The 24,757-nt window shown below is 38.7% G+C and overlaps 1 protein-coding gene across 1 annotated transcript in view; it reads right to left on the reverse strand.

Moving 5' to 3' along the window:
• CLSTN2 (calsyntenin 2) overlaps window positions 1-24,757 on the reverse strand; it is a 309,152-nt gene that overhangs the window by 166,685 nt on the left and 117,710 nt on the right. The window contains exon 2 of the mRNA XM_014870252.2: window positions 18,307-18,429. Within this exon, the coding sequence (XP_014725738.2) occupies window positions 18,307-18,429 (123 nt within the window). The remainder of the gene's footprint in view (window positions 1-18,306; window positions 18,430-24,757) is intronic.

A 24,757-nucleotide genomic window follows, 5' to 3' on the forward strand; every position in this document is an offset into this window, starting at 1 on the left:
AAGGAGCAAAGTTTTCCCTGCGATTCAAGTCCAATGGCAATTTCAACAGGATGCTTGTACCTCCAGGTCCTGTTCTGTACACTGCTCTCAATTAAATTCCTGGTAATTGAATGAGACTGATGGAATCAGGAAAGCTTGATTGGTTGTATTTGCCTGTCTTTACAAAAAGATTTCCCTGATTCCAGCTCCGAGCGTGCTGGAATCTGTTTGGTATTCAGCCAAGGGCCACCCAAGAGATGCACGACAAAGGAGAACCTTTGCCACTTCTGGAGAGCATTTTATCCTGTGAGCAACTCACTGCACTCCCAGAACTGTTTGTGGGAAGATGTATTCCTCAATAAAACCTTGTGATAATAATAACACAACAGTCCTGATAACAATCCTCTCACCTGCTTTTGCCTTCATTACTTCTCCATTCCCACAAATTCATTTCAGAGACAAGTTGAAAGGAGGATTTTTATGCACTGGGCGTTTGCTCATAACTTAAGCAGCTGAATAATTCCTAAGTTATGTAGCTGTTGGAAAAACATTAACTCTGAAAGAACTGTATGAAATTTGGAATTGGATTTTCTTTTCCAATAACAACAAAGTACCATTTTCACAGATTACTGTAACTGATTGTTTTATAACCTGCTCATTTGTGGCCAACTATGAAATCCTTTGCAACCAGCGTATTTTTGATTGAACTGCAACACTTAACATTTTAATTCAATGTTCTAGACCTTTAGACAACAAAACAATTACAAAAGGAAACCTTTATTTAATACAAAAGAAAAAATTATTTTTGTATAAGTATAAAGGAGTTGATTGATTGAAAGTATTTCTATTAGGTATTATCTAAATTCACCAATAGTAGGTCAAATGCTGTAGGTTTCTTACTAAACTCAATAACCAAAAAGTTATTTCTGCACTACTAAAACATGTCTAGAGTGTATTAACATTACAGCTATCAGTTCTTAAACAGATGCACAATCATATACCTTTATTTTGTATTGAGGCACTTAATACTCTGAGAGCTGACAAAATGGATTTACAATCCCTATTACTTTTTGACATCTCTCATCCATATGGTTTATGTACAAATACTCAATGCTATTGATTACTTAATGAAAGCATTTATATGAATGTTCAGAAATATCCTCGAGTTAAGGACCTCAGCTATACATTTCATGAGGATGAATGGGTTTAGTTATAAATCCATCTGCATCGCTTCACACATTCCATACATAAAGCTAAAATTATGAACCAATAAAGCCAGTAAAATTTGCTCTGTCAAATTTCTAGCAAGAATGAATACATACATTTAAACAGTAATAATTCCTGGAAGCATTTTAAGCAAATAGGTATGTAAAGAGCTAATGCAGAGAGTACCTCAAGAACCAAGTTCAAGTAAGTGAAATTCATTTGATTCTCTGCATGCCTGAGAAGGTCAAGATAAGATTAAATAAGATTATATAAAGCTACAAAGTTTATTGGCTGTGTGCAAATGTCACTTCAAAACAAAAGAGAAAGAAAAGCAGTATGTTTAAAGAATTCTCCTCAGTACCTTTCAAGAAATAAGGAACCTCACCTTGCCAACCCCTGAAAGGTCTATGGGTAAAGAACTACAAAAATCTAACTATAAAAGCAAAGAAATCAGCATCTTAAACTTTGGTATTTTTTAATTCCAGCAAAGTGAGTCCAATGTAATTTCAACTCAGACACTAAAAGACAAAATAATGGTAGAGCAAAACTCTGGGTGTTTAAAACTTCTCCTCTGTTTTAAAGCTTTTATTACTATCCATTATTCACGTTTTTTCCAGCAGCATTGCATATCTTCAGGATCCTACTCCTTATTCAAATTAAGAATGCTAATCATACTGAAATTTGATTAATGCTTTTCAGGGTTTATTCTGCTGATGGTTATTCTCCTATGTTGGCAGCTTGATAGATATTGCCATGCACATTTAAATAAAATAATTAACTGAACCTATTTTCCTCCCCTCTGGAAACAGTTTTGTTTATATGCTTGCTCCCCTCAAATCTTAGTCATAAATGGAAGCATTCCATTTATCAAAGATTGGCCGCTATGAATTGTAAAATTAAATATTTAGACATCTTTGTAGAATGGATTAAATGTCAACTGTGTCATCTAATACCAGGAAATATCTATTAAAGATACATTTGATAGTAGATATTTTCTCATAACACTAAAAAGCTGGGAAACAAAAAATTCTTAGAGTATTGCCAAATTGAAAACTATGCATAATTCAGCACTTGAATTGAATTTTAATCTTTTCATACTGCTTGGGGAAATATTTTATACTTATGAAAACTAAGGGAGAAAAAGAACATTACAAACCAAATAAGTGGGTTTATGTTCAGGCAGAAATGATACAATAGCTAATAGAAATAGGTTATTTGAAGCAGGCAGAGGAACAGAAAGCACCCTGGACATTACAGACTCACATCCAAGTTCACAGGACTGTTGAAGGAAATTTAAAAATATGGTATGAGGAACTCAGGGAACTTTTCATCCTGAAAGGGAACAGTGAAGCCCTTTAAGAGTTTAAATAGAGAAGAAGCTGAAAGCAGCAGCTGCCCATCAGCAGAGGCTGCTGCCCTTGGCTCTGATGATGCTTGGAGTCCTCCCTTGGAACAATTCCTCTCCCTGCACTTATTGCTGCCTCCTCGAGTGCCCATGGGCACAAACCACTGCTCTCCAGTAAAATCCTGCTTGTTTCCCTACCCTAAGGGGATTCTCAGCCTGAGAGCTGGGAGGGACAGCACCCCCAAAATCACTATCACTGCCTTTTGGATTGGTAGAAGGGTCATCACCACCACCATCACCAAAGCAATCAAACATTACATTACAGCTGGTGTCAGCACCAAGGAGAACCCAACAGAAAGAACCAGGACTGGCATGGCATTCACTCTGTGAAAACACAACTTCTTTAGGGATGTAACAGAGATGCTCCCCTTAAATTTACAGCTACTGATTCCCTAACATGAGGCAAACTCCCACAGAACCATCCCAGGATAGATGTAAAATATTATTTGACTCTTGAGTAATCCCTCACAGCTGGTCAATAGGTGTACAAGAAGATATTTGTAAAAGGAAAAAAACCAAAACAGCAGTTTCACTACCCCATCCCCTTCAAAACTGAAACCGCCTGCTCTACAGGCCCTTCTTCTCAATTTTCATAACTTGGAATTTGTTCTCATTCCCTTAGGTACTTTGGTACTGTAGTCTTGAGCTTATATCCAAAGCAATTCCTCAGCATGTGGGGTAAATCTTTAGCAGCAGAGAAGAGCATCTACCCCTTCTGCACATTTCAGGCCCATGTGTCTTTGAGGACAAGAGATGTGCAAATGAACTTTTTGTACAAGTGGAGTTTTTGGGAAGAGCTGGGAACTCTGTCCCTATGCCCCAGAGGGCTGAGCTAAGCATATAAATACTGGTTTATAGTGAACAATAAACTTCCAAACCAGGAGAACTATTTCATTTACAGTGCTCAAGATTTCCATGCCCTGCCACTCATCCTGATGCAAATCCCAGCTCAGGCTTCCTAGGATATTACTGCTGGCTGTGGCAGATGGTTGCACACTTAGAATTGGTAATTAGTAATGAAAAGAAAACACGGGGTGGGGGGGGGGATGGTTGTTTCTCTTTTACTCTTTTACTGTTATTTTTGCTCATTTTCAGCCACACTGAAGATCCTGCTCTCCTGGCAGTGATAAAGACTGGCTGCTTTTTCTGCAGCAGTTGATTCATTTTGCTTTATAGGTAACTGGATTTTGTTTGATAGTCAATTTGTCAATTTTTCAATTCTTCAAGGGCTAGAAATTAGGAAGTTAAGGTCCATCAGGAAGGTTAGTTCCTATTTGCTGAGCACAGGATAAAGGCTATGCGTTCGAAATAGAGCATTTTTACAGGGAAGACTGGGAAAAAAGCCAAGGAACTGCTGTCAGCATTTCACTGAAAGAAATGAAAAGTAGATCCAGGACTTGAGTCATCATTAACAGAGCAGTGGGTTCAAACAGCTCTTTAATATTTAATTCTGTATGTATAATTTTAAATCCATTACACTTTTGATATTTGCAGGTCTAACAGTCATTTATTTGCTGCAGTAACACGGCCATAATCATGAAATAAAAGATGCAGTACTGTTCCAAGTAAACCAGAGAGGGAGGGAAGGTGGTTGGAAATTCTTGGCTGTTTCTATTTCTCACTAGCAGTTGGATGGTCAGTTTTCCCCAAACAGCACTGTTTTGTGTCACACACTTCACACAGACCAAAAATGAACACTGACATATTTTATCATTATCGGGTTTTCCTCATTAGTGTCGAAAACATGGAACCTGTTTTATTTATCAAGGAAGTAATTGCTTCCCCTTGGAAACCAAGAGAAACATTACTGAAATCAGCCCCAGAACTGAGCTATTGCAGCTGTCCACTCTTCCAAGCAATCAGACCTATTAACAAGAAAAAATTTAAAAATACACATTTCCTACCCTTGTCTCTGAAAAAAAAATGGATTCACTGGCATCCCAGAATGTAGCCTATTATTCTTGTCAATCCCATAGTAAATGTGAAACCATTAAATAATTTTATGACTATCAGAAATGCCTTCAAAAGGGCTTTTTAAAACAAAGCTACTTTCCTGATTAAAAGGGAGAGTAAACAAGAAAAAATTGTTGGGTCAGACCCATGTGTGTCTTATTGGGCCAGACTCATATTGCCTTCAGTCTTTTGCAGAGCAGTGATAACTCATTGTAGATGAAAATCTGACTTACCACTTCAAACTGATCGTGTCCATTTTCTTAATAAACCAGAGGTAATCTATTGAGTGTACAAATGGCCTCTGGACTATTCCAATGCCAAGAATAAATAGAGTGTCTTCATGAAAAGCTTTCTAAAAAACTTTCAGAAGAAGGAAGCAGCAGAAAGCAGAAACTGCCAAGAGGTGCAGCCCTGACACGAGTCATCCTCTTCAGATATGTGTCAGTGCAAGTCAAAGGTTCTAATGTCAGTGATGAGATCATTATTAGATCAGAAATCCTGTGACAATTGCACAAGAGAAATAGAAAAGCCAGGAACCGGACCATAAATACACACATTTATTTGTGGTGCAGCAGAAAAGGCATCCTCCCTTTAACTTTAAAAGCCTACAAATTAAAATGTTATTTCCAGTGCCTATGATTAAGCTCACTTAGAAACAGACAGAAATAGACAAATTTGTGTATAACCTCTTGGACATCTGCGTTGAAGTGCACAAATAATGAATAGCTGAGAATTCTCTGTCCCCTGCAGGAAGGGCTCTGGCCCAGCACATGGAGCACTGCAATCTGCATTTTCTCGACTTAATGCACTGATTATCTGGAATAATTTCAGAGACAACAGCACATGAGAATTGTGTCTTTAAGTTATATTTCAAGTACAGACTGTGATAAACAAAATAGCAAGAAATCTAAAATTAAATGCTTATGAAGTGAGACGATTGAAGAATTGCAATAAGCCATGAGAGGCAAACAGCTCCCTCTCAGGACTGACCTACGATCTTTGAATGTCCACAGTAAATAAAATGAAACACTCTGAGGGTTTTAGGTTGCTAAGAACTTCTCCTTCAAGGAGATGAATATACACAGACATACATCCTGTACTTTGACCAGTTTGGACAGAGCCCTGAAACTGAAGCAAGCATAGTTTTGGAAAATGGGAGAAGCCACCCTTACAAAGCAAAAGGAAACACGAGGCAGAAAAAGTTCAAACAAATGGTGGAATGTGAAAGAGGAAGGATTGCATACATTACCATCATCAGGGTTGTACAGGGAACATGAACAGCAGCAATTCTATTAATAACAGCCATTTATTTCCACAGATTCCTCCACTGATGTTCACTGATGTTGATGGACACCAGATGATGAATGGTAATCAACTTGGGCACTTCTTAAGTGACTGCCCAAAATCTGTGCCAGATGAAAGAATTAGATTTTGATTCTGAAGTCCTCTGGGCTCTAATTCCTTCTAGATACATACCCTGGCTCAAAGAAGAAATGATATGAAAGTATAATTATTAAATAAGAACAAAATAAACGGAGTGTATGGGAAAACTGGCTGCCAAGGGAGGTGGAAACACCAGCTATCAGATCACAGCCTCAGTCAATTCAGGATTTGCTGACAACTAATGGAAGAAAGGAAACACTCCCCTCCCTCCTTTCCTCAGTTGTTTCCATTGTCATCAGCAAGGCAGCACGTAGGGGCTTAAGTGCAGAACACTGAAATATTAATTCCTATGCCCTATTTCTGTGCTCTGTGCACCCTCCTGAAGTGTGCTAAGTTACTTATTTTGGTTGCCTGATAAAAAATTGATCAATTCTGACCAGCGCAAACCTCCTAAAAAGCCTGGTTTTACTCAAGTGACAACTAAAGAGCCAGCATAATGTGAGCAGCTTTGGTGCAGTCAGAAAGCAGAAAACCGCAGTGTAGAATCACAAACCCAACAGTTTTCAATAAATCACAGGGAAAGACGGCAGTTCCTTCTTCATATGCAAAACACTATTGAGTCTGAACATTTCTTGAGATGAAGACAAACTCAGAATAAATATTATGACTGTAGCAATCACAGAACTACCTGAAATGCTCAGTATGTCTCTCCTTCTGGGTATTCAGGCTTCTGTTTCCTAGTTTATCTACTGACTTATCAATCTCAAAAGTTAATTATAAGCCAACAACAAGACAGCCTATTTCAACACCTTAAATTACTTCCCATTAGTTTTAGGAAACAATGACTCAGCTTTCTCTTTTTTCATTCAAAGCCAAACTTTCATTTTCTAAACCTACATTCACTTCTCTTCTGATGTTTGGATTTTTACATCTCTATCATAGGAACAGAGTTCAAAATCTCCCATTTTCATAATAAAATTATCCCAGAATGAACTAACAAATATTTGATATTATTTATGCATGATTTAAACTTGCAATCTGAACGTAAGTCAGTATCTTCTACAATTAAGAGTCAGTTTCAAGGCTGAGTGTAGGAGCTAATTTCATCTTCAGTACAGCAATTTAAAAAACTCTAGGACATTGTATGTTATTTTAAACAATTTATGTTATTTAAGCAAAGTAGCTGTAGTCCTTTATTCTGGGTCACAGACCAATTCACACAGAAATTGCACTATGGGCAAAATGTTACTGAAAATTCAGATGAAGTTTAATGGCAATGCAAATTTAAGCACTACCTTAGCTTAAATGGCAGAAAGTGCTTGCTGAAAACCCCAAATGCACCCAGCCTGTGGCTCCAGATGCCTCCCCCTTTACCTAGTGCCCCTCCTCCAGTGTTATTTCAAACCTCAGCAAACTTTCGTGTGCCGAGGCAGCTTAAGACATGCCAAAAGAATTAACAAGGCATTTTAGGATGGTCTATAGCTTTCTGACTTCAGGGTTTATTTAATACATTTAAATACATTTTCTGAGGGTTTTTTCCTTTTTGGAGTTTTTTACTCCAAAAATTCTCTTGTTGTTCTGAGAAACTGCCCTGCTTTTTGTTTTTTCACCTCTCAGGAAGTCAGACCACCACCTCTAGACCTGCAGTCACAGCATCAGGACAGACACACGTGGAAGTGTTCATCCCTGAGTGATCTATGAAGATACCATCATATTGAAATAAAAAACTTAAAAAATAAATCTGCAAAGGGAAGTTATTTCTACATATAAATCTGCTCAACAAAGCCACAGTCAGTGGCACGAAAAGTTCTAACCAAATTAACTTTTCCCTGTATGTAAAACCACACCAAGCAAATAAACTACATGGGGATTCAGGAGAAAGCTGTGTTTTTTCTGCTGTGCTTTCACATGCAGCACAGAAAAGCACTTTGCAGTCAACAGTAGGCAGGGCCTGCTACTTCAATCTTGCAAATTAAAGCAAAGGACTGGTTTGTTTTCAGTCCATCAGCTCAGCCCCACACCCAGCAGCCCTTGGCTCCTGCTGTGCCACTGCTCATCTGCCATATGTGGCACATCCTATAGCAGCACCCCCAGAGAGATGCACCAAAATCAACACCCTTGTGTTTTGTAAAGGGCACCGAAAAACTGACAGATGGCAACAGCTGGGGCAAATTCCATTCAAGGAAGCACTTTTTAATCAAAAATTTTATACAAAGCGTATGGGGCTTTTCATTGCACATGATTCCCGCTGCTGTTCTAGCAGGCAGCTGCCACACAGCAGCCAGCTCCCACACACAAGGACAGCACAGAGGCAGAAATGGAAAAACACCCATCTGAGCCGACAGAGCTGCAGGATTTTGCCCTTTGCTCTGTCCAGTTTCAGTGAAGTGCTGCAGAGGTGAAGCCCTGCAGAAGAGGCTGTGCAGGAACAGCTCCCAGCTCTGGGGAAGCTGCCAGTGGGGATGAAGATTTGCTGTCCTAAGCAATGTATTCTAGGCCAAAAACATCTAAAAGCTGACGTTAAATTGCTGTCATCCTTTCAATTCTAGCATGCCTATTAATTACAGTGTTAGATTGAATTTCCTTTCTGTACTCTGGATTCCACACCACATGCAAGGCTCGTTGTTCCTGCCTTCATTCATGACTTTTTCCATTAACACACCTGGAAGCTCTCCAAGGCAGGCAGCAGTAAGGAGCAGGTCTTGTCAGAAATATCCATTAAATCTGTCACAGGCACTAACAAATCAATCGAGTACCAATGAGCCTTTCAGAAATTTTTTTGAGCAGCTGTCTAAAAAGGGACCCACCCTGAGTCAAAAACTTTTCAGCAACAACAAAACATACTAGGCCTGACATGTTGTGGTTATTATATCCACTGACACAGAATCACAGTTACTTAAATTTCTTTGTCATGTGACAGAAGTAAGTTAATTTTAAATCCTTGAACTAAATTTAAATTTAATTCATTAAATAATTTTAAAGGAAATTAGTTAAATTTTAACATAGTTTTTTATGGAGATGAATTCCTACAACAGGCTGACAATTGCTCTCACTTGTTAATCCAAATTATTTTTCTGTTCTTTTAAACTTTATATAAAGGGCAAGTAAGTTAGAGTACATCATGATTTAAAAAAAAAAAAAATCAGAAATTTTAAAATGAAATTTTAAAAGGTAATGTAGGTTTGTTTTGCAGTCTGTTTATATCACCACGGTAAAAACTAAGTGGTATAAACTAACTGGAGTCACAGTCAATGAAGTAACTAAAAACCAATCACTTCCAAGAACTAGTTCTTTTGCTCTCAATCTTTGTATAGTTTTCTAAACTTCAAACAAAAGACAGTGCTATAAGTGAGGGAAACTGGCCTATGATGTGAAATACTTCATTACAAAAACAGTGTAAGTGTTTGCAGGGATACAAAGTGCAGTCGCTGGTTAATTGTGCCCAAAAGCTGCTCTTACAGCACAGAAGTTTTACAGTAACACAAAAAATGCCTGTAACACGTCTGTCTATACTTCATACCTACCAACACTGTCTGCTCACACCCTGCTGGGTTTTCAGAAAGCACAGAATGTCTCAGGCTCAGGGTGTGGAAGGGGGTGACAAACAAATCAATAAAATCCTTGAGACTGACATAAGACATTGGGGGAGGCAGAGAGCAAGAACCCCAGAGTGGGACCTGCAAGGAGAGGATCCAGGATCCCAGGAGATGCCTGGAGCTGAGGATGGGGCTGGGTGCCCATCTTCATCCCCGGATCAGCCCAGCATGCCCTCCTTAATTAACCTGAGCCAATTAGCTGGGCAGCTCCAGTGTTTGCCACCAGGGCAGGAGCAGAGTCTCTGCTGAGCCTGAGAGTGGCAGAGTGTGTGATACTGCAAAAACCTAACACAAATGATATACTGCTTTCTCAAAACATTCTGAACTCTCCTATGTTTATGTCCACCCCCACCACGATGGAGGCAACAAATTAAAAAAAAAATCTAATATTGCCTCCACTGTCCTTTCTACACTGCTGTTCACTCTGAGAAACAAGTCACCCTGACATCAAACAACATTTAAAACAATATAAAGACTTGGTCCATTTAATTCAGAAGCAATGGCCTTCCTTTATAAATGGAGAGGTTGTTTCCAAATTACTGAACAAAATTGCTATGTGCCAGTCTGGTGTCACTGTTACATGTCCTATCAACACAGCTGTATCATAAATGGTTATGGAACAGAAAACAGCTGAGAACAGCAAATCCTCCTTGTGCTGGGGCTGCACTCAGAGATGCTCATGCCCCACAGTCACTGAGATAAAAGCACTTGGGAGAGGTTTTTTGGTAATCTAAACACACAGAAAAAAGGACAGTGGAGGAAACCACAGGCCAGGAGAACAAATTGGTTTGATCAATTTCACACAGCCAGAAACAGGAGAATTGAGCAGAAAATCAATGACCTAAACCACCTGTCCAGAGTCTGAATTCTTTATATTCTCCTTCCCCTTCTTGCTTCATAAAAGTAGCATCACATGCATTTTTTAGGGGGCCCTAGCAAGCAAAGAGATCAACAGCACTTTCAGGCTACTGGAAGTGTTTGTTCTTGTCCAGAAAAATAAATTATTTTCAGTTGAGTGGAAAGAAGAAGGTTTAAAGAAAAGTGGGGGTTCTTATCTATTCTGTCCACAGGAGAATTATTGGCCAATAGGCATAAGGAGCTCTAAAGAATAAATAATTACCTATTCAGGCTGTTATTTTTAAATGTTTTTAAGATTTAGACATCATTACAAGTGACATGTCCCTGCTGCTTTACACTAACTCACGTAGTTCCCATCTGAGGAACACATTTTAAAGCCTTTTGATTTTATTTTTAAAGCAAGCTGGAATCCTGCAGCACCAATTTTGTTGCTGTAAACTTTTAGGTGGAAAATATTCCAATTCCACTTGTTGCACTGCTAACACTTCCTGGTATTATAAATTGTTTTCCTAAGTCTGTATAAAGAATGCTGCATGCTTTTGCAAGCAGTCCTTTTTGATTTTCGTCATCATTCACCCAGGAACATGACGACACAGGAATCCACACATAAAAGGAAGTATTTATGTAAAGAAGAGAGAGGTAATTGAATTAATGGGTGGACCACAGACGCAATGAAAGTGTGAAGAAAATTAGAGTAGAATTTGCATTATTTGACTCAGTTTGTTCCTTCCTTGGAGTCCACACACTGCTCCTTCAGCCCTCCCTCTGAGGGTCCCTCCTGTTATTGCAGCAATGGAAGTAAAGAGGGTACAAATTTTGAATTCTCGGGTTCACACGCACTGGAGAACAGAAGTGAGCAGCTCAGCTACTACTTGAGTAATTCAAATTCAAATAATGAAGTGTATCAAACTACACAAGAAGAGAAAATGTCCCAGGGTATCATTCTTGTTTGCTTCAACTGGTCCACTGTAAATCTGCATGGCTTGGAGTTATGCTTGCTAGCATAATTTTTTAAATCATTTCATTTATATCAATACATGTTAGAAAATGTCCATTTCTACCTGAAATTGCAAAAACCTAAGCACTTATGATTTCCACTGCAATCTTAATGATGAGGGATAACTAGAGCAGTTCTACATTTTTCAGCTGCTCACACTTACTTTAATACATGAGCCTGTTCAGAGCTCAGGTAACCGTTCCCGTATCACTCCAACCACAAGAGAACTATTCCTCATCCTTTTTACCCCCAAACTGACGAGTTTCCTATGCTGTCCTTCCTGTGACTTTCAGAATTTGAGTCATTGAGGAATCATCTCTGATTTTAGAGAATGTCTAAAAAGTATAGAAACTACTCTTAACTACATAGCAAAAATCACATTGTAAAAGCAAGTTACAGTCTTAATCCACACTAAAATGTTTCTTTGCAGAAAAAAAAATTGCTAAAATAGTACCTCAACAAAATAAATACTTCCTGTAGCTTTTGAAATATTTTGTTGAAAATAAAAAGGTAATGGCTATAGTTCATTGAAATAAATGACTTCATACTTCAGCTGCAGAATCAGGCCCATTGTTCACAGTGTATTTCTTAATTATAAGCAATGGCTCTCATACAGAAAGGCTTCATTAGTTTCAAAGGAGTGGGACACAAAATCTACATCCATCCTCACAGCATAACAGCAGCAACAAATTTTTGGACCTATAGGCTTAGCAATTCCAGTACTCCCCACTCAGGTTTCTCTCTTGTGTTGTGAATAGTCCAAAAGTTTAACAACTCTCACTATTTTCCTAGTACCTTCAGTGACAATCTGTTTCAACTAATCAATTTTTTACTTAAATGGTTATTTAGTACACTTCAGGATTATAAAATGCCACATCCTGTCCCTGTCCTATTGTGTAGGGTTGAAATCCACTGTAATATCCTGCCCATTTTTCTAAAGATCAAGTGTTGTACATAAAGAAAACCACTCAAAAGCATTTCAAATGTGGACAATCACAAATCACTATTTTCTGTAAGTAGTTATAAAAGTCTAAGGGGATATCATCAGATTGGAATTAGTTGGTTATTTTCCTTGCTTCTTTCTAGCTTCAAGTAATTTAACATATTTAGGTATAATGAAGTACCTCAAAGTTCCCATTCATTATTGGTTTTATCTGTCAGGTGGAACTTGCATTCAGTCCCCTGCAGGTCCCTCTCATTTTCTCCTTAGCCCTTCCTCCTGCCATGAGGACCCTTCAGCAGCCACTAAAAGCTCCATCAGAACAGCCTGAATCCTTGACCCTTTAGTCTTCTTTGGACACACTGATGTCACCTACTATTATTTCACAGCTGTAAAAGTGACTAAGAAGGGCAATCACAGAAAATAGCCAAACCCCAAAGCCCTCAAACCCCTCATCTCCGAGCTTCAGGGACTAACAGAGGTCACTGAGAGAGGCATTGATTTTTTGGTGCAGTCTAAATCTGAAACCTGAGCATGTTTATCACTCTTTACTGGATGATGAGCAGCATCCCTTAAGTCAAGAACAGCATCCCCAAAATTAATTGTGCTGTTACCAATCTTTTATTTTACCTTAGAACAGGATCACCATGAAGAGATCCATTTTTTTGCCTTTGAAGGCTAAAGTCTTAACTAATTAAACGACAGTAATAAATGTAAGCTTCAAAGCTAGAAATTAAAAATAATTTTAAAAAATATTATAAACAACTGCAACACTCCATGGCTTTGCCTGCACTTCATATTTTTTGATCATGCTTCATTTTCACAGAGAACTATTTAACACCAATGAATTCTGGGCATCCTAAACTGACTTGTGTTCTAAGTCTCGCTGACAGTGAGTAAAAATGATAATATTCAGAATGACAATTTTAAAATAACTTCTGTACTTTTAATGTTGAACCAAAAGAATAGTTGCTGTTATTAATGCCATTGCTTATCAATACAAACAAACAAACAAGGAGGCTGGACAGCTTCACAGTCTGAAGCAGAGAAATGGGATTTTGTGTTCAGCCCAGGGTGTAAGTGGGCTGACAAGTGCTGGATTTGTTGTGGTGCACACTCCTCTGAACTGCTAAAATAAAAAAAGCAGATTTGGAGAGTTTGTGGTTGCAGCTTGTAGTTTAGTGAATATTCAGGCATCCTTCCTGGCTGGTTTTATTGTCTCTTTATTATTTACAGTGCTTTCAGCACAGCCAAAATACAGTCAGAGACTGGGACTCCATCTGCCCAGGAGGCATGAACTGGAACTGCTTCTGAGACACAGATTACTTGTCTGGGGGGAGCCAGACCTCTGACCTTGCTAAGAAAGGCTCTCTATAATTTATCAAGAGCATAAAAGTAGCTAAAGATGTAGTGGTACACCCTGGTACAATCACCCAGCTCAGCCTCGCTGGGACACAAGGCACTCAAATGTGACTTTATCAGCCCAGAAGTGGGGGCACAGTGACAAGTTTGGCTCTTCTCTTCCAGGGTGACAAGGGACATCCATCACCTCGCTGCCTTGAACATCACCTCCTGTTTTTCTGCTTCAGAGAACACCACAAACAGCAGAAACCCCCTCCACACTAGGCTGTTTAGGATGCTTGCAGTGCTTTGAGGCAGAAAGATAAAAGTGGGAATAATCTGCCCTGCCTTGTGGAATAGGACTAATACTAATGGGCTAAAAGCACTGTACAGAAAGTTCAGACCAAGCTTCATGAAAAACCAGGAACATGGTGAAGTGTGCAACAGACTGCCCAGGGAAGCTGTTGCATCCCTGCCACTACAGATCTGTACAGTTAGGTAAGAAAATAATTTCTCAGGAATGACAAGGGTCCTGCCTTGGGCAGGAGCAGGGACTGATGACATCCTGAAGTTCCTTTCAGATCTATTTTTGCACAGCATTGCTGATGAAACATAGTTGCTGTTATTGGAATGCAGATAGATGTCTCTTCCAAAATCCTTCCACAATTTCACAGCATTTGGTGAGGGACAAAATCCTGACAAATTGATTGAGTAGATCCCACCTTGTTTCTAGCCAAACTACCCCTAAACCTGAGAGTCAAATCCTGGAAGTGGTTACCAGCCTCCCCACCACAAAGGGAGCTGACTGTTTGCATGGCTGTGCCAATCGGTGTAAACTGAATAAAACTTACATTCCTTCTTTTGGGTACATTTTATCAGATCTTTTAAAATAGAGATTGCTCCTATGGATGTCCTTAAATCACCTAAGTCCACTTTGCAGCTATACAAAGTGGGTTTTGTAGGGGTTTATTTTTGGGGGTATTTTTTGGCTAAGGGGAGGAAAGGAGGGTCAGGGAATGTCTCTGATACCCTGTAAAAGGCTCCAGGATGCCATGGTGAGTTTAGTTATTTTAAAGGTCTGTTGCATTTCAACACCAGTCTGTGAAACTCCTTTTTGGGACAGCACCTGAAAAACTGAAATATGGAAAACTGCTGATCCTGAACCTTCTCACACTTACAAGGTTATACTGGTATTGTCAAGCTTTCCTTCAAAACAAGGAGACAAAAAATACAATTGCATAAAAAGAGAGAATGAGGTATGCTTATAACACGATAATTTTAAGAACCAGGACTTTACGTATACTTCAATTATTCACAATAAATTCATTAGATAAAGAGACACCAAAAGCCATTCATTGCAATCTTGTGAAAGTCTTCATGCTCCAGTTATGAAAAATGTTGATCACATTTGACAGCCAGCATTTTCACAGGCACATTTAGTCCTGTTAGTCTCTCTTTAGTTCTTCCTGGAAATACAGACCTGTTGGGAAGGCAACTGCACAGAAGACTTTTTCTCCAGTCATCACCCTTGAGGCCAAACATTAGATAGAGGCAAAAAAAAAGTGCAGATTATATAAATTTTCTCCTGTGACCACTCAGGTTTGATGTGCACCATAATGTGTGCACTCCTAGAAGGGGTTGACAACTTGCCTTAGTAGCCATGGGGATGAAAAAAGGCAGAGGTATTAGGAAAAACGTTAAAGTTTCCATAAGTGAAAACCAAAACACTGTCTGCAGCTTGGAGTAGGCCTGTGCCACATTTAAACTAAAAAAAAATGAGATCATGGGAATGGGTACACAAAATGTATCAAAGCACTAAGGGCAGACAAGAATCACTGAATAGCAAATGCCTCTTAACAGCTTAGTTCTGCTTAGTAACAAAGCAGTTACCTGGTGAAAAATACGAAATGCATGAACTACCTGTGCACCAGGGCAAGCAGCAAAGGGTAAGGTGCAAACACAAGGACTAAGTTAAGCACGTGTCCAAAGGAACTACACCCCCACTAGCAACATATAAATATGGAATAAGTAAGTTAGTAGATAAATGTATTAAATAAATACCATGTGACCATGACCTGTCACAGTGATAAATCCTGGAATTTCCCTAACCCTGTCACTGATGGAAGACAGGCACTTCAAAGGGAAGGCATTAAGAACAGCAGGAAGATTTCCCAGCTGGCAGAACACCTGGGCACAGGTGTGCCCTGTACATCAGCCTGGAGTGGAGCTGGCACTGTGCCTGTGCCCTGCTTCAGTTCTGGTCCTGCAGACCTCCTGCCCATCTGCCACATGTGTCTTCTTCGTTTGCTTTGGGCTTTGGGTTTTGTTTTGGTTTGTTGGAGGGGCTCTTTTGTCAGTAGGTTTTGTGTATGTGTTTTTAATGCACACTAGTTCTACTGAAAATAAAAAAAAAAATTCTCTGAAGTAACACAAATCTTGATGGAAGAACAAACAATTTGCCTGTAAACTATTGCAGGGGTTGTTGCAGAGGAAGAAATCACAGAAATTTAATCTTACTACAGTTTGCTCAAGGAGATCTCAGCAGACATTTCAGCACAGATCAGAATCTGCCCTGAAATATTCTTGAATCTAGGTCCATTTTAAAAATGACCAAACGACCAAACATGGAGAACTTTCCAAGTAGTAGAGTTCTTTTCTTCTCCAATAGTTGCACAAAATACTGAAAATATTAACAGGCTGATGATAAAGGAACTGTTGGAACTCTGATTCTCTGTTACAACTGAAGACTGATATATTATACAATCAGAATTTCCACATTTAAACAAAATACGGCCATAAAAGATATCCCACATTACCACACTATTAAATGTACAGCTACTGCATATTGTTAATGTTGTACTTTTATCTGTTTCAGTTTTCTCCTACTAAATATATGATGCACATTGAATTTTCCATGAAAACCTTTAATAAATTAATGATATCATGAAACCAAATAAAAGTACATGATATTAAAGCAAAAAATACAACAGAAATAGTAAGTTCCTCCAAAAATTTTAAAACATAGGAGTTTTTTTAAAAAGTGTATAGAGGTTTTTTCCAAAAACATAGGGAATGCAGGCCCTTCAAGGGAATGAAGGATTCAATTAGTGCTATAATATTATGCCTGGACTGCAGATCATGAGGCCAAATATTATCAGGAATTGAACTATTAATATCAGGGAATACACAGAAATAATTTACCCTTGTAAGAAGTAGATACTTCTCACAGTACAAATATTTCCAATCAATAAATGGAGAAGCTAAATTAAAACGACTGTCTAACATAACCTTTATCACAAAAGCCAGTCTGTCTGTGTCAGTTCAGTATTTCAAAGAATGATTTTCTACATGAAAAGTAAATCACTATTTAATGGAAAACGTGTTGATTCTCTCAATGTAAAAGCTGAAGAAAATAATTAGGCTAACAAATTCCCAGTCAGCAGAGACTGCAGTGTCAGTGACAACAGCACGTGATGAACATCCCTGGAAGGATCCTAAGGGAATGCAAGCAAAAGAACCAAATCTAAGATGGAACACCCACAGTGATAGAAACATTGAAAAAGGAAAAAAAATTACAAGGGCATATTTTCATGAGGAACCGATCTTCATGCAGCCAAGAATCACTGGGCACCATGAGTGACAAACAAATCTTGATATTAAAATGGGGGTCAATATATAAAAACCATTTGGGAGCCCCGGCTTGGCAGGGTAGGAGCTGATGCCAGTGTAAGCTTTTGGGAAAAGTAACTGAGACAAATTCTTTCAGGATGCTCTAAAGTGCTGTTTGGGACAAGCACTTGACTTCTGCTTCCTGAACATGAGAACTCCCTGAGAACAGGACACTCACCTTTACCAGCTCCTTTCCTTAGAAAAGGTGAAGATTCTTAGGCAATACCATAAAAAGACTGCACCAACCACTGCACCATCTTAGGATCTTCAGAGCAGCTATCAAGATTTACTATTCTCCCTTTTCTTCAAAAAGTATTTTTAATGAAAGAGGGAATTTAAGAGTAAGCTGCTCGACATGCAGAAGTCCCATATTCTGCTTAAGGGACTCAGGACAGAAAAGGTGTCAGGTAAAACAGACCTAATACAAATGCAAACTTGTATATGACATACATCTATCATACAGCAACCTGAGCAAAAATGTTCAAAGCCTCCATTCAATTCTGTGTCCCACTCTTGACAGTTATAAAGTACTTACACAGTAAGATATGATTTGTGCAACTTTAAAGATTTGTAACACATTTTGTCCATAGCCAGGGAGCAGAACGGAAAGAGAGAAAGCAGGGGAAAGCTGTTACTGCTGAACAAAATTAATTATGTATTATAACTTTAGGCAATTGCAATGATTCATTTCTATAAAAGCAAATCCAAGTGTAATTGTATAATTATTATGTTTTCATTAAAAATATATTGATAGTGGGTGCCTGCTGGATTATTCTCTTTATTCTGTTCTGCCTCACAACAAATCCAGTGTAGGAAACACTTCATTTCAGGATCTGTGGGCCAACAGTCAGGTCCTGAGTACTCAGACACAACCTTTACACTTCCTTCAAACCACACTGGAAATTCCTTCCTTACAAATGCCAACAAATACAAAATGCAGTCCACAGGCTCAAAGGCTGCTGCTCATGTACATTCCTACCTGCAAAGGGAACAGGTGCATCTTTATCCAAAGCAACCAGGGGAGGGTCCAAAATCACAGTGTCGTTGTTTTCAGTTATGATTCCATGGTACGACGTCTCAATCCAGGGTTTGTGTTTGTTCACTAGAGAAGAAAAAACCATGCCTAATTAATTGGGTTTGTATTTCATATCCATTCAGCTCATTTTATCTATAAAGAGAAAGTATTTAACATACTTCCAATATTAATGGCATTACTCAAAAGCCACAAACAAAATCCCCACAGTAAACATTCAAATATAAAAGAAAAATTACATCCACCTTGTACTGCACTGACGAGAAAGCCAACACTTGCAGACATCCCTCCAATTAAGACACTAAAATAAAAAGGCAATTTTCAAAATATGTTTAATGTGCTCTCAACTGTCAGCCTAATTAGGTTCAGACACTTTTGAAGGAATTACTTTCAGTTGCAAAGCCCTGATGCAAGAGAAAGAGCATCCAGAGGAACCCAACTTGAAAAGACGCAAAGGAGAATGGTGGGTGAGAACACTTGACTCTTGGTCACCTTCTCTCTTTGTATTTTTGGAACAATACCTACAATTACTTCTGTGTTCTGAGCATTGTAGAGAAAACAAACATCTTACATTTTAATAACTGATAAACTCTGCACTTCTTTACAGTTTAACCAGGGGATCTGGAGTTTTTCTAGAAAAACCTGTCATTCAAATCCAGCTGTTGAACATTTGGATATCGGGTCTTGAAGCACACAGAAAGGTCACAAAGAAAAAACCACTTTAAGGAGAGGCTACACCCTATCAGCAGATTGTCTTATTGCTGAACCCTCTCCATTTACACCCCTCTGACCATCCATCTCCTATGGACTGGAAAGGATGAAGACACAAAATAAAAAGGAAGGGAGAAATGCAAGAGGCTTAGCTTTGCTCTGCTTATAAATTGAGGTTTCTTCCTGAAGGCACAATCTGAATGTTATGTCACTGGAACTCCTACATAAGGAATAGAATGGTGACTGCTAAATGCATTTCAGTTTGAGGAATGTACTCCCCCAGGCAAGAGGGAGCACTGCACCAAGGAACATCTACCCCATTTGCAGCAAACTCAGATGCAAGGTAATTTCTATACCTATTATTTAGCTGTGTGTACCCAGTTCTGAGGAAAATACCTGGTGAGTTAACAGAAATAACTTCAAAAATGGAGAGTTGACAGTTAAATTGAAACCAAATTTTAAAAAAATAAATAAATAAATTACAAAACCAAACAAAATCCACAGCTATAACCCTAAACTCTTTCATGCCTTGTCATCTGTAAAACCCCCTGACATCAATGAGATTCAACTTCCTCCATTTGTGAAGAAAGAAGCAAAACCCGACAAGACAATGGAGGGGGCTCTGCCACAGGTAAACGTGAGCATTTAACAAATTATTTTCTTCACTGGCTGTCTGGTAAAAGCATACAAATACATTTATAACAAATTGAAGTTCATCCTTTTCCTTTCTTGCTTCTTTGTTCGACCGTTAGGAAACTGTGGATGTGGGAAGACTGATCCTTCTAAAGCTGAATTATTTTATATTCCAGCACTAATCTGGGAGCTTTGAGTTCATTTCTATGTTGCAATAGATCTTCTTTCAGAAGAAAGCATACTTATCTTCACAGTAGTTGGTTTTGCCCATTTTTGCAATAACTAAGCAACAGGAAGATTAAACTGGGGATGTGTCAGGAAAAGGTGAAATGGAAAACAGGGATCTCAAATCTCTTTATCTTGTAATGACTGTACAGCCAGAGGAGAAATTGGTGAGTTTATGTAATAGATGAAGGCCAAAATCTTGTCGATGTTGAAAAATGAGAAGTGATGGATGCAATTTCAGAGCTTTTTATGGCATTTGGGATTCTGGTTTGCCGGGCAGTTGAAGTATTCTGCATTTGTTATTAGAATAGGTGAACTGCCTGAAACATGCAGACACACAAATGTGCTCCAGTGGCACTCAGGTGTGACTCCCAGGCTCTGAGGGACATTGAGCCAAAGGGCATCCCTTGACTGCAGGCAGAGGCAATTCAGCCATAATGAAACAGTAAACAGGAGCTCACATGAAATGCAACTCAAATTTCAAGCACCAAATGCTTTTCATTCCTCCTGATTCTGTTAAGGGTCTGAGCTCTTAAAAAAAATCAATCAAACAAAAAGCCCAAACAAGGAAACAAACAAAAAAAACCCACACCTCAACTTTCCTCTTACTGATTCCTAGAGAATGCTTTTGATGGGACTTTTACTTAAGGAATTCTCAGGATCCAGTGAGTGCCTTAGCTTTCTCCAGTTGGTGTCCATGAGCAATAACAGCAGTCAAATCAGTGGCATCAACACCACACCTTAAATTATATTGGGGGGAAGAAAAGTACATTACAAACAAATGCTACAGTTTAGAACTTAGAGACTGGTATTGGGAAAAGAACAATAAAGCAAAAGCGAAATAAAATATCAAATGATTTGCAAGCTCTTATCTTGGAGATGAATCTTGAAAATACATCCCCAAATGTAAAAACTATGGCTGTATAAGCTTCGTGTGGCCAGTGGTGTGGAAATTTCACAAATAATGGAAAATATCCATGCTCTTCGGGAGTGCAAAGCAATTCTTTTGCACCAGATCATCTCTCTTCAAATATTTTCATATCACGAAATTATTGATCCTTTTACACTGTTTCGGATACTTGCTTTAAAATAAGAAATCTCTAATGCTGAGATGAGTAGCTGGTGTTCTGGCTGGGGGGATTGTTTATCTTCTCCCTGCTAAAGGCTGGAAAAATGTTACCTTAGAACTAACTGAAGCAACCATTCTACAGGCTTCCATAAAATAACAGATTCTAAAGGAAAAACCTTCAGATTTAACATGATCAATGAATACTTGAAGTTGCTTACTCTGAGACAAAAGGACAACTACAAAATATTAGACTGGTTCAAGTCAGTGTTTATGCACAGATTAACATAGCTCTCAAATCTCTGATATTTTCCTATCTCTATGCAGTGTCTTCAAAATAATAGAATTCAAAAGTGTTTTGTCCTGTCTTATTTGAGCTACTGATTCTGCTTCAGGATATGTGAGTCAGATTTTAGGTTTCCAAAAACATAGTAATACCACACTGCATTTATTTAACCACCACAACAAAAAGGTTTTACCATGCTGTCCATTGCAGGCTACATGAAACTCTATGTTTATAAACTAGAAAAGAAAAACAAAATTCCCATTATTGAAAAATTCCATAATTTTGATTATATACAGTGCTTATTAGGATATTTTAAATATTAATACGCATCCTTTTGGGAATTCTTTAAAGTTTTAAATAAGATGGGATTTTTTCATTTTATCTTTAAAATGGAAAAGGCAGGAATGGTTAAAAAATATTTCAGTGCTTCTCAACAATGCTTACAAATTCAAAGTATTCTATAAAATCAAGTTAAAGCAAACTCCTTCTCTTTGGTTTGCATTTGCTAAAGATGATGGAAGAGATCTATACACAGATTTGTATGTGAAGTTTCAGGAACTAAAAAAGCAGAGCACTACACAGCCAGTTAAGCTCAAATGAGCAAAAAACGCTGGATAATCAGCAGTAAGATTTATACAAAAAAGTCTTTTCCCTCTTAATGCATATTAAGTTGTAGCACGCTGATATTAACTCCAAAAGTAGAAAAAAAAGAAAAAGGTTTTGTCTTTCTCACAAAAGATCTTCTCTGGAAGCATTTATTGTCTCGCTTTTCCTTGCATTTTTCTAGCTGGGTGGAAGCTAGAATCAGTACAAGGCTTGCATGAATTCAAATATATTTAGTGAGGACATAAAGATACCCATGCTGTGGGTTGTTTGTCTTTTTTAAACGTGCCTCCCTTCCTATAATTTATTAGTCATTTGTGGGACATATATTGAGAAAGTAAGAAAGTTACAGCCTGAAAAATATTCCAGGCTGGAGCTTCTCAGCTCTGTTCCCAGCTGATGAGCTGGTCCAGCTCAAGGCCAGGGAGAATTTCTCCCAGGGTGATAATTTGGTCACAATAAAAAGGAATTAATAACAAGATAGAACACCTGTTGTGGTGTGTGCCCAGGCCCTGGCAATGGGGTGTCTTCTCTCTGAACCAATCACCTTTTCTCTACTCTGGGAGTTGCAGTCCTGCTATAAAACCAAGTGTGTTTCTGAATAAACTTGTCTCTTTCTTCCTGTCATGAAGGACGACCATGTATCTGTGCATTTTATTTCTGCTGCACTTAAAGGGTTAAAACCCCTTTCCAGGGCTACAGTCATTCACAGCAACCCACACTATAAATAATTTATATCACCTACGATAAGGCACTTGATCTTCCTCTATTACAGCTCGAGGTCAGTGCCCTGAGGTTTGTGTCACAGGGCATTTTCCTGACGTGTCCCACGCAAGGATGTGGCCACAGCCTTGGCATGCAGGGAGGGGTCCCTGTGTGCTCCCTGCAGGGGGAGCAGCCTGGTGCCCAGGACTGCTGTCCTCAGAGGGGCAGGGGACAGCCCCAGGTGGAACAAAGTGGATCGGGATGCACAAAGGCCCAGGTGATGCTCACAACGCCCACAGCGTGCTGACCTCATCCCGTGTGCTCAGCACTGCACCACATGCCCAGCATTCCCCACAGGCTGGGCATTAAATCCTCCACGTCTTAAAGCCTGGGAGCCACCCAGCTGGGATTTGTCAGTGCAGGAGCATTACAATAACAGGAGGACAGTAAGGACAAAGTGTATGAGGCCATCATCTTATGAGCAAAGCCATCTTTTCTCTAAGCTGAGACCAACACTTGTTTGAAAATACAGTGTCATTTTCAAAATGGTTTCTGACTGAAATCAGTTAAGAAAATGTCACTGATCCAAAAATAAGACATTATAAAAGAATTGTAAAAGGAAAAAAGTGACTATTAGAAGGTTTCATTCCTGGCACCAGGGCAGATTCAATATTGTCAGTCGATTTAAATGACCATTTCTAAACTTCAGGCAGCTAAAACCTCAGGTAGCAAATTATAATGGTTAAGAATTGCTTTATGAATCCAAATGTTTTCTTTCTTTGTCTCCTCTAAATAGCACAATGGATTTATTTTCCATTTAATTGTGTTGATAGTATGTTCTCTCATCTCTAGCTTAAAAATTTAAGCTTTCTTACCACCTCTTTTCATCTGCTATCTCCAGTGACCTTCAGCTCAGCCTGCTGGAATCCTGTGTAGGTGTCAAAGGCCTTCCAAGTGAGAAGTTTTGAAATCTCATATCCTTAACAGAAATTCACTGGAGTCTCCACTAGTTCCAGTTTCTGGTAAGTGAAGTATCTCAGAGATTGTGCATGTGTAGCTTTAGAACAGAGGAGACCTTAATTCCCCCAAGGTATGTCTTGAGATTGAATCCTGGATTTCCAGAATGAGCCAGGAATAGAAACCAAAGACAGCAGCAAAATCCCAAATCTCATAAAGCAGCAGCTAGGAACAAAAATGTTCAGAAGACAGGCAGATTTGGGGGCTTAGGTCACTAAAGAAATTGGGATTGGAGCTTGAGAAAGAATTTAAGACTTCCTCTGGAAGGCAGAGAAAACAAGGACATGGATAAATGCATTTTTGATGAAAAAGAAACTAAGAAAAAAGTGGTAACTGAAAATGGCTGTGAAGTAGGAGAAGTAAATAAATGTTTGCATTTTACAGGATTAAATCTTTCTCAGCATTAGGATGAAGAAAAACACCACTGAGTAGCTGTATCAGGAGGAACTATTTCCCTACCTACAAAAACCCTGAAAACTTTCCAGAAACGTTCAGATATAAAACACATTTTATATGCTTTGCCAAAGACAAAGAGAAGAAATTTATTCTCTCCCACACACTTTGTTCTCCCTGTCATGCCACTGCCTGAATTACTGAAATTCCAGTTGTTATGTTCTGGCTTTATTTTTAGATAGACAACTTTAAACCATAATGCTTTATATGCTTTTACATAAAATAATCATGTGAAACTCCTGCCCCAATTAAGGCAATGGGAGTTTTGACACTAAGATCAGTTAAAGCAGAATTTCTATGATTTATGATGTGTGATTATGAGATGTGAACTCTTTGGAGAACATTTTAACTGAGCAATACATTACGGGCAGTGCATCTCAGCAACATTAAATTACCCAGTGGAGCTGCTGTGGATGCCTTGGCACTCCTTTGATTGTGCTGCACAGCAAAACCCACTCTGCACCAAACACTGCATCAACTTTTCTGCCATAAACACGTGTTCTGGCCCCTGAGAGAAGGCCTTTCAATCATGAAAGTTCCCATCAACAAAATCTGTTCTTATCTTTAAAAAGGGGGAACATTTGAAAAGGAAGACTCTTTTTTCAGTAGCTAATTTGTATTACAGACTAATTTGACCAAAAGCACCAAGTGCCTTGCCTAATAGGCGTGATAATATCAGTAATTACTCCACTGCTGGC

This window comes from Sturnus vulgaris, chromosome 10 (genome assembly GCF_052056855.1).
Source record: "Sturnus vulgaris isolate bStuVul1 chromosome 10, bStuVul1.hap1, whole genome shotgun sequence".
Taxonomy (NCBI): Eukaryota; Metazoa; Chordata; class Aves; order Passeriformes; family Sturnidae; genus Sturnus; species Sturnus vulgaris.